Source organism: Bos indicus, chromosome 18 (genome assembly GCF_029378745.1).
Source record: "Bos indicus isolate NIAB-ARS_2022 breed Sahiwal x Tharparkar chromosome 18, NIAB-ARS_B.indTharparkar_mat_pri_1.0, whole genome shotgun sequence".
NCBI lineage: Eukaryota > Metazoa > Chordata > Mammalia > Artiodactyla > Bovidae > Bos > Bos indicus.
In genome coordinates, this window is record NC_091777.1 from 64,661,871 (window position 1) to 64,672,535 (window position 10,665).

Here is a 10,665-nt window from a genome sequence, read left to right on the forward strand (position 1 = left end):
TCTCCCATATTGCAGGCAGATTCTTTACCACCAGGGAAGCCCGTGCACTTTTTGGTAGTAAGATTGATTTTCCTGGTCTATCAAATACTTTTCTCATTTACCTGGAGAGTTGGAAGGAGTCAAAGCATAGGTATCTGAAAGTTTTACCTAGTTTGGTTAGTGGCGGAAGAAGAAAAAGGACATAGACAAGGCAAAACTCCTGGAAACGATGGGAAAATCCGGAAGAACCAGGAGGAGGAGCTGAGGTGCCACCTCGATAAGCGGACCCCAGCCCAGGAGGCCTTTGAGAAGGTGCAGGAGAAGCAACAAATGGAGAGGATCCTGAAGAAAGCATCAGAAAGCATCAGAGAGTCACTCAGTCATGTCCAACTCTTTGCAGCCCCGTGGACTGTAGCCTACCAGGGTCCTCCGTCCATGGCATTCCAGGCAAGAGTACTGGACTGGGTTGCCATTTCCTTCTCCAACAACTGTGGAGGTGGGGCAGACGTTTGTCCAATGGCTGACTCCCCCCACCTCCCACCCCGGACAATTAATGAGTGACAGCTTTTATAGATGGAGGGAGGGGGCTACAGGCAGAAACAGTGTAGTCAGCTCTGACAACCATCTTAAAAGTGGTCATCACTGGTCTGATGTGTGTCATCTTGATTGTTGTAAATACAGTTAACCTTCAGTTCCAGGGTGCATTTGTTTTCATTTCTTGGGTCATTCTCAGAATCTCTCATGGTTTCCCAGGAGGCTCAGTGGTAAAGAATCCGCCTGCCAATGCAAGAGACATGGGTTTGCTCCCTCGGTTGGGAAGTTCCCCAAGAGAAGGGAATGGCAACCCAGTGAAGTATTCTTGCCTGGAGAATCCCATGGACAGAGGAACCTGGTTGGCTACAGTCCATGGGGTCACAAACAGCCTCTTCACTTTGCAACTCCATGGACTGCAGCACGCCAGGCTTCCCTGTCCTTCACTATCCCCCAGGAGTTTGCTCAACCTCGTGTCCATTAATTTGGTGATGCCATCAAACCATCTCATCCTCTGTCGCCTCCTACTATCTCAAAGGATGTTAACTTACAGGCCCAAGATGGAGGCAACTAATTCAAAGAAGCAATATAGAATATAAAGACTGGGTCTCTTCAGAAACAGGGGTATTAGAACCATTATCAAAGAATCAACACAAGAAGTTAATACAATGAAATATGAATAAGACTTCAAAACACAGACACAGTTAAGTAGTAGTTAAGAAAGTGGATAATAGGGCTTCCCTGGGGGGCTCGGAGGTAAAGGCTGTGCCTGCCAATGAGAGGACACAGGTTCCATCCCTGACCCGAGAAGATGCCAGGGCTCAGGAGCAACTAAGGCCGTGCGACACAACCACCGAGCCTGGGAGCCGCCACTACTGAAGCCCAGAGCCCCGAGAGTCGGGGGTCCCCACAAGACAGGTCACTACAGCGAGAAGCCTGTGCCCCGCGACTGGAGAGGAGCCCTGCACCCCGAGCAGCAACAAAGACCCAGCACAGCCAAAAACAAATGGAGTTAAAAATAAAATACATACCGAGGCTGAGAAACTGCTATTGAGGAAATGTGGTGATGGAGTGAGATGCCACGTGATAAAGCAACAGCCAGGCCTGTCCGTCTCAGAGAACCACTGATTGTGTGGAGATCGGAGGACAGCCTGAGGGTGTCGGGAGAAGGACTTTCCAGACAGTGGAGGAAAACCCTAGAAACCAGACCGCAAAGCCAGTTGGGCTTGGTGTGGTCAGGTGTGCAAGGTGGCTGGGGAGTGGAGGAGAAGGTAGAGTGTGTGAGGAGCGGTGCCCTCCGAGGGTGTGAGAAAGTATTTGGATTTGCCAAGGGAAGATTTCATGCAAGGATGGGCACAATAAAGGACAGAAATGGTATGGACCCAAGAGAAGCAGAAGATATTAATATACAGAACTATACAAAAAAGATCTTCACGACCCAAATAATCCCGAAGGTGTGATCACTCACCTAGAGCCAGACATCCTGAATGTGAAGTCAAGTGGGCCTTAGGAAGAATCACTATGAACAAAGCTAGTGGACGTGATGGAATTCCACTTGAGCTATTTCAAATCCTCAGGCATGATGTTGTGAAAGTGTTGCGCTCAATAAGTCAGCAAATTTGGAAAAGTCAGCAGTGGCCACAGGATGGGAAAAGGTCAGTTTTCATTCCAATCCCAAAGAAAGGCAATGCCAAAGAATGTTCAAACTACTGCACAATTGCACTCATCGCACATGCTAGCATAGTAATGCTCAAAATTCTCCAAGCCACTCTTCATCAGTAAGTGAACCATGAACTTTCAGATGCTCAAGGTGGATTTAGAAAAGGCAGAGGAACCAGAGATCAAATTGCCAACATCAATTGGATCATTGAATAAGCACGAGCATTCCAGAGAAACATCTACTTCTGCTTTATTGACTATGCCACAGCCTTTGACTGTGTGGATCACAAGAAACTGTGGAAAATTGTTAGACAGGAATGCCAGACTTCATGAGCTGCCTCCTGAGAAATCTGTATGCAGTTCAGGAAGCAACAGTTAGAACTGGACTTGGAACAACGGACTGATTCCAAATCGGGAAAGGAGTACATCAAGGATGTATATTGTTACCCTGCTTATGTAATTTATATGCAGAGTACATCATGAGACAAGCTGGGCTGGATGAAACACAAGCTGGAATCAAGATTTGCAGGAGAAATATCAATAACCTCAGATACACAGATGACACGACCCTTCTGGCAGAAAGCGAAGAATAACCAGAGTCCCTTGATGAAAGTCAAAGAGGAGAGTGAAAATCTTGTCTTAAAACTCAATATTCAGAAAACTAAGATCATGGCATCTGGTCCCATCCCTTCATGGCAAACAGATGGGGAAACAGTGGAAAAAGTGAGATAATTTATTTACAAGGCGGGGGAGCTCCAAACTCACTGCAGATGGTGACTGTAGCCATGAAATTAAAAGACTCCTGCTCCCACAAAGAGAAAACCTCTCGGATCTACAGTAGAGAACGATATTTTCCCAATTTCCATTTCAGAAACCTGACCCACCCCCGACTTTTGTCCATTTAGAAATATGAATCCAAAAATGGGCAGCATGGACGCCTACGAGCAGGTCCAAAAGGGACCCCTGAAGCTCAAAGGAGTCACAGAGCTTGGTGTGACCAAGCGGAAGAAGAAAAAGGACAGAGACAAGGCAAAACTCCTGGAAACGATGGGGAAAATCCAGAAGAACCAGGAGGAGGAGCTGAGGCGCCACCTCGACAAGCTGACCCCAGCCCAGGTGGCCTTTGAGAAGGTGCGGGAGAAGCGACATATGGAGAGGATCCTGAAGAAAGCATCCAAAACCCACAAGCAGAAAGTGGAGGACTTCAACAGACACCTGGACACGCTCACGGAGCGCTGTGACATTCCTAAAGTCAGCTGGACCAAGTAGCCGCCCCACCCAGGAGATGGAGTATTGTCCAGGGGAAGCAGGAAGCAGAGTTGGGGTCATCTCTGGAGCCTTTGGAAACATTCTTTTACACATATTTTGTTGAGGCTTCTGCTGAGCCCGTGCTTATCAAAGTAATGGGCCCTTATTCTGGAACCGCATAAAAGAGAGACGGCCCTTTAAATTACAAAAAGAAAAAAGCGACATCCACGTCCAGTGGTTCATGCAGCCTCCGGACCTATGCGTTCACCAGGAGACCCACTGGGCGAGAAGCCCTACGGCTGTGATCTCTACCCCAAGAGCTTCCCTCACGACTCCACGCTGCATGGTCACCAGAGGACCCACACCCATAGAAGCCTTTCTGCTGTGAGCACTGTGAAAAAGCTTTCAACCACAGAGGGAACCTCATGTTCACACTCTGGGCTCAAGCCCTACATGTGCCCCGAGTGTCACGTGCCTTCCGCTCCCTGGGGTCTCTCACATCCCACCAGGAAACCCATTCCGAACCACTGGTCCAGGACCCTGCCCTCAGGTCCAAGTAGGAAATTCACAAAGATTTGTCACTTCTGTAACACAAAGGGTGGATGACATGGGAAGAGCTTCGGAGGATATTGGGTCCAGGGGCTTCCATTTACATGAATGAGGAGAATATTTGAGTGATGGCTTATCGTTCCCTTTGGATTTTGTTTTCTACTTTAGTGTAGCCTGTTTCAATAAGTTTTTGCTTTCTTTTGTTATTCTTCTACTGAAAGCATGTCTCATTAGTTATCAGTACTTCATCCTGAAACTGAGCCTACTGTTGACTGCCTTCCTGTTAGGCAGGACTTCTCTGTAAACCTGCATGGTCCTGGCACAGAGGCCAAGCTCTCCAGTGGAATTTAAATTTCAAATAAACACATTTCTGTCAAATGTGTCTGTGTAGTTTCTAAGACTTTTCTACAGGGAATAGGTGATGGCCGTGGTTTTGCCTACATGGCTGTTATTATGCTGAGATAGATTCAGTCACTCCATACTTGTTCAGGTATTTCTTCCCGAGGTGTTTTGAAAAAGGAAGGCTTCCGAAAGTGATAGGTGTCATTCTTGTTCCTATTGGTGTACAACTTCTAGTCTTCAAAAAGGCTACTTAGAAATCGGGTCTTCTCACACCTTAGCTCATCAGCTGATTTTAGGAAAGCCTTTTAAGACTTATCTCACAAGAACAGAAAAGACGAGAGGAGTCCAACCGATCTGGCTCCCAGCCAGATTCCAGTCATGTCTCTGACTCCGTCAAACCCTCCAGGCAGTGAGACCAAAAATTCTCGAGAACATTAAAACCAGTCCGTTCACCCCAAAATGCAGTCCCCAAAGTCCAAAATCAATCAAATCCAAAAGGAAACCGAGGGATTTCCCTAGCGGTCCAGCGGGTGAGACTTAGCGCTCCCGCTGCAGGTGGCGTGGTTTCCTTCCGCGGTCTGGGAACTGAGACCGCACGTGCCTCCCTGCTTGGCCAAAAACAGAACAACAACAACAAAAAAATACACAGAATCTGTGGCTAAATCACTATGGAGGCCTCTTTAATAAATCGTGGTTTGTCCTGAGCGAATTTCCATGGGCAATCGAATCCCTGTGATTAAGTAAAGAGGGATTATCTAGAATGGTTTGCCGCGCCCTCAACGAATCCATGCGCCGATTGCGTAACAGGCCGAGAGGTCCGGCATTTCTTCCAGCTCCATAGAGAGACGCTTCTCCGCCGGCCGAGTTTGAGAGCAAGTCCCCAACTGAGGAGGACCGAGGCGAGAAGGCTTCAAAGAGGTAATTGATGGGCAATGTCTAAAGAGAACGCTCGAAAGTCAGGGCACGTGGAAGTGGGTTTCAGTAAGTCCTGGCTTTCTGTTCACCTTGCATTTCGCTCAGAGACCGTGTGAAATCCACCGATCTCCCTCCGGCCACACGTGAACTGTGGTTCATTTGTGGAATCTTCTGTGAGATGAGATTGTTTCCACACTCCATGGTGTCGTGGGGTGTGGTTCATTTTCTCAACAAGGGCTTTTAAGCAGTGCCCTGTGGACAGTTTTGACCACACAGTTTCTTGTACTATAAGATGGATGTCGGAGGAATAAGAGAATGGATTCTTGTCCCTGGTGTGAAATTCTGAGGGGGAAATAATGCCCAGTATTGGGATGAGGGATGGTAGGGTGGATGAAAATAAAAGTATTTGGCTGCATTCGTTTATCTTTTTTCCCCCATATTTCTGAATACTGAATCTATTACTGAGGAAAAGCAAAAGGAAATTCCTTCCATCGGGGTCAGTTGGGCACCCACTTCTAGACCATTTGCCCAGAGTCCTACTGAAAAGCTCCAAAGTCGGTATGGCTGAGAACCAGACAAGGGGTCGTGGCCCTGTCGTGGACAGCCCCGAAGGGAAAACCCCGACTCCAACCGTGAAGACTTGCGAGTTCGCTTCAGAACGTTTAGCAGCTCGGACGAATCCGACCCGATCAAGGCTCTGAGGAGGCTCCGTGAACTCTGCAGTCTGTGGCTGAGGCCGGATCTTTACACCAAGGAGCAGATGGTGGACAGGCTGGTGCTGGAGCAGTTCGTGATGTGCATGCTGCAGGACATCCACATCTTAGTCAAAAGTAGTGGTGCCGAGACTTGTAAGGATCTGGAAGAGGTGCTGAGAAAGAAGCAGAAACTGACGAAATGGGTGAGTAGGACCCTAGTGACCCTGTGAGACAGGGAACGGTGGCATGAGCAGCTGGGAGCTGGGAGATGAAGGAGAAGGATCAGAGGGCTTGGCTCTGAATCAGTGATTCCCAGAAGGGCGAGCACTTGGCCTGTGGCATCACTGGAGATGTTTCTGTAGATCCTCACTTTGAGGGTGTTGGTCTTTCAAATGTCATTCCCAGGAGATGGGCTTCTAAGGTAGTATATGCAATGAATACCTTTTTGGGTCTTGTGAAGGGAGACTAATCCTATTTGAATTTTTTGTCACAGGCTGTAGTCCGTGTCCAAGGCAAGGATTTTTTGATGCCAGTCTCGGGTGTTGAGATGTTAGGATCTGAGGTCAGTGAGAGGCACAGTGAGGAAGACCAAGCCAGGGAGCCCCAGTCTACAGTCAGTGTCATCCCTCCAGACGAGGGCCAGCAGGAAAGCCGAGACGGGCAGCATCTGCCAGGAGCCAAGGACCTGTTGAGGGGGCAGGTGAGTATGATGTCCTGACCTCCAGTCTGGGAGCAGGTAGAAGTGGGTCGAGTGAGTGTGACTGCGCAAGTATTTGGAGAACTGGGCAAAGGACAGGAATGGACCCATTGCCTCCAGGAATTCCCATGGATGCATTCTGTTCCCGGTCGTTTTCCAGCCAGTGTGAGAATGAAGACAGTCCCTCTTTCATAGTCCTTCACCATGAGAGCTTGTGGCCTTAAGCATGAGAGAGAGGAGTCCTGTTTCCACGGGATGGTGCTCGGTCACTTTATCAGGGGTAAATGCACTCACAGCTGTTTCCCCCATGATGGATTTCATCAGAGGCACTAATATTGGGGGATATTGTAAACACCTTGAATTGAATAACAAGTTCCCCGTTGGAGTCATTTTCCCCCTCAGATTTTGGAGTATGTCTGGAGAGAGTGGATTTTTTGAAATGTGAATCAGGGGAGGACATGCTACTGATTTCTCATGAATCGAGCTATATAGTATAGAATAGAGCTATATAGTATAACACCTATACTGCTTATCATCTTATTATGCCCCAGGCCACCTTCCATGACGAACAAAAATCCAGGCAAGGTATCAACAAGTGGTGAAGTCAGGAGCCCTAGAGCCAGAATCCTCTGCTTTCAGATTCAGGGCCTGGAGAATGTGAGATGAGGTGGAGAGATATGTGCAAAGATAATTGGCAGAGCCAGCTTTCAAGTCTGGATCTGTTTGCCAGAGGTGGTCGGTGTAGATCAAGGACAGACATGAGAATCAGAAGAGGATTGCCAATCAGGGTGATGGGAAGCAGTCAGGGCATATCCCCCAAACTGATATCCAGAAAGCTGGAGTGTGAGATCAGGGTACGAGGCGGGTGGGGAAAGAGGAGACAGAGCTTGCCGTGGGCTAAGGCAGTGGGATTGACTCTGCTTGGTTGCCCCTTGTCAGGGCCAGAAAGCTCTCCTGCTAGAGACCATTCTTGAAACAGTTGAACTGAAGGGTCAGACGCCCTCCAAGGAGAACTTGGAGAAGGACCTGGTGAAAGACACAGGAGTGACAAGAACCCTTTCGGCTCAAGAGCCTGAACTTCTGCAGGATCATGGTGAGTATTAAAAACTTGGAGACCACAGGAGGTAATGACTGCCTCCACTGATGTCCAGGAAGGGGTACCCAGCATTTCCATCCCTTGGTGTTGGGGTAGGAGTTGCTTCTCCAATGCCAACCTTCTCCATCGTCAATGTTTCAGAGTGTTTCATTAGCTAGACTCTTAGGTAGTTTGTATGCGGGGAAGTCTGTAGCCAAATTAGGGATGGTTCCAATGAGGTCGGCACCATGGAAAATGCTCCTTGATAAATATGGTGCTGAATCTCTTCTTTCAGCAGATTTTGGGAGGGCAGAGAGAGGGGAGAGTCCCCAGGAAGGAAGTGATACTTCAAATGTGGCTCCTGAACCCTTTCCTCTTGAGTTCCAGAGGGAGATGTTTCCACCCCGAATTTATCCAGATGAGGTCCTCTGAAGAATCGCAGACACGTCAAAAGGAAACGGGACAGCAGTCCCTCTTGCCAAGACGTGCTTCAAGAGGCAGCCACGTGTTTGGATCAAGGAGAGTTCTCAGGACGACTTGGGTTCCATTCCCTTGGTTCATCTGGCACTGGGGGACCCACCAGTCTTCCTGAGGGAGCAGGAACCCCAGGACGGGCACCCTCTGAATGCAAGGTGTGCAAAAAGAGCTTTCCTTATCAATCTCAGCTTACCTTGCACCAGAGGACACACACAGGAGAGAGTCCCTTTCAATGTGACATCTGTGCCAGAGGGTTCATACAGCCTTCAGACCTGGGGGTTCACCAGCGGATCCACACTGGCGAGAAGCACTACAGCTGTGACATCTGCATCAAGAAGTTCACCCACGACTCCACACTGCGCGCTCACAAGAGGACCCACACCCAGGAGAAGCCTTTCCTCTGTGAGCACTGTGACAGAGCTTTCGGCCACTGAGGGAACCTCAGTGTTCACCGGTGCACCCACTCTGGCCTCAAGCCCTACGTGTGCCCCGAGTGTCACAGTGCCTTCAGTCAGCTGGGGACTTTCAAACGCCACCGGAAAATCCATTCCAGATGACTGGCTCAGGACCCTGCCCTCAGGTCCAGGTCTTTTCTGTTTTAATGAGAAAATTTAGAATGATTTTCACCTGTGTGATACAAAGTGTGGATGACAGGGGAGGGGCTTAGGAGGATCGTGGAACCCAGTGGGGTTGCATCTCACGTGAATTCGGATATTTAAGTGAATTAGGATACTTGAGTGATGACTTATTTTTCCCTTTGGATTTTGTTTTCTACTTTGCTATAGACTATAGTTTTCTTTTTCATTTGTGTATTTTCAGTTGGAGGAGAATTGCCTTACGATGTTAGACTCTGGTTTTCTTACATATTTTCGCTTTGTGTTGTTCTTGTTCTTCCAGTGAAGCTGTGTCTCACCGCTTATCAGTACCTCATCATCAGAGTGAGGCTTTTGCTGATTGCCTTCTTGTCAGGTGTGATTTCCTTGTAAAATAGGATACTCCTAGCAGGACGGCTAGAGAAGGCAATGGCACTCCACTCCAGTACTCTTGCCTGGAAAATCCCATGGATGGAGGGGCCTGGTGGGCTACAGTCCATGGCGTCGCCAAGAGTCGGACACGACTGAGCAACTTCACTTTCACTTTTCACTTTCATGCATTAGAGAAGGAAATGACAACCCACTCCAGTGTTTTTGCCTGGAGAGTCCCAGGGATGGGGGAGCCTGGTGGGCTGCCATCTATGGGGCTACACAGAGTCGGACACGACTGAAGCCACTTAGCAGCAGCAGCAGGATGGCTAGTTTAAATACAGGATCACCAGTGTAATTTAAATTTCAAATAAACAAACACATTTCTATGAAAGAGCTGTGTGTTTTCTCTTCTAAGACTTTGCTACAGGTGGGTGATAGCCATGGTTTTGTGTATGTGGCCATTATTATGTTGAGATATGTTCCCTTTGTACTAGTTTGGATACTGCTTCCTTAGGTATTTAGAAAAAGAAGGCTTGTTAAATTGATAAGTATCAATCTTTTCCCCTGCTGCTGCTAACTGCCGCTAAGTCATTCCAGTCATGTCCGACACTGTGGGACCCCATAGATGGCAGCCCACCAGGCTCCCCTGTCCCTGGGATTCTCCAGGCAAGAACACTGGAGTGGGTTGCCATTTCCTTCTCCAATGCAGGAAAGGGAAATGTGAAATTGAAGTCGCTCAGTCGTGTCCGACTCTTAGTGACCCCATGGACTGTAGCCCACCAGGCTCCTCCATCCATGGGATTTTCCAGGCAAGAGCAGTGGACTGGGGTGCCATTGCCTTCTCCTCTTTTTCCCTACTGGTGTACAACCTCTGCTTTCTGTGATGCCTCTCTGAAATGGTTTCTTACAGTAGATCTCATCAGGTGATTTTAGACAAGAGTCTTTCATGACTTATTTCATGAGAAAAGAAACAAGATTAAGTAACCCAATTTGATTACCACCGTCAGATTACAATTATTGGACTGCCTCACAGTCTCCAAGCAGAGAGAAAAAACTTCATTAGATCAGGAAAATCAATCTGTTTCCCCAAGAAATGCCATCCACAAAGTCTAAAGTAAATAAAATACATTAGAGAAAGTTTACTGCCAAACCAATATGGTGGCCTCTTTAATGGTTCTTCCTGTTGGAGTCTCCACAGGAAGTGGAATCTACCCAGATTATCCCAAGTGGTTCCTTCCATGCCCTTTATCCAATCACTGGGATGATGAGGTTATGGCTGGAAACCCCTGGAGTTTCACCCAACTCTCTATAAATACAGACATTTCAGCTCTAGTCACACTTTGAGAACCAGTGCCTGACCTGAGGAGGCTGAAGGCAAGAGAACTGGAAGGGGTAAGCGATGAGTGGGCACGTCCAAGGAGGATGCCTAGTAATCAGGACACACTGGTGGGTTTCAGAAAGGTCTTGCTTTCTGTTCATCCTCCATTAGCTGGGAGACCTTGTGACAGGAGATCTTCCTCTAACCCCATGTTT

At 48.1% G+C, this 10,665-nt stretch overlaps 2 protein-coding genes across 2 annotated transcripts; both read left to right on the forward strand.

The window, feature by feature from the left end:
• Window positions 1-3,099: 3,099 nt before the first annotated feature.
• On the forward strand, window positions 3,100-3,438 carry LOC109572443 (protein FAM32A-like). Its single transcript, XM_019979223.2, has one exon. It carries the CDS (start codon window positions 3,100-3,102, stop codon window positions 3,436-3,438), a length of 339 nt encoding a protein of 112 aa, XP_019834782.2.
• Window positions 3,439-4,902: 1,464 nt separating this feature from the next.
• LOC139177330 (zinc finger and SCAN domain-containing protein 5B-like) lies at window positions 4,903-9,676 on the forward strand. The gene is made up of 4 exons (XM_070772386.1): window positions 4,903-6,121; window positions 6,412-6,618; window positions 7,555-7,708; window positions 8,078-9,676. The coding sequence occupies exons 1-4, from the start codon at window positions 5,984-5,986 to the stop codon at window positions 8,110-8,112; spliced, it is 534 nt and encodes a 177-aa protein (XP_070628487.1). The 5' UTR covers window positions 4,903-5,983; the 3' UTR covers window positions 8,113-9,676.
• The last annotated feature ends 989 nt before the right edge of the window (window positions 9,677-10,665 follow it).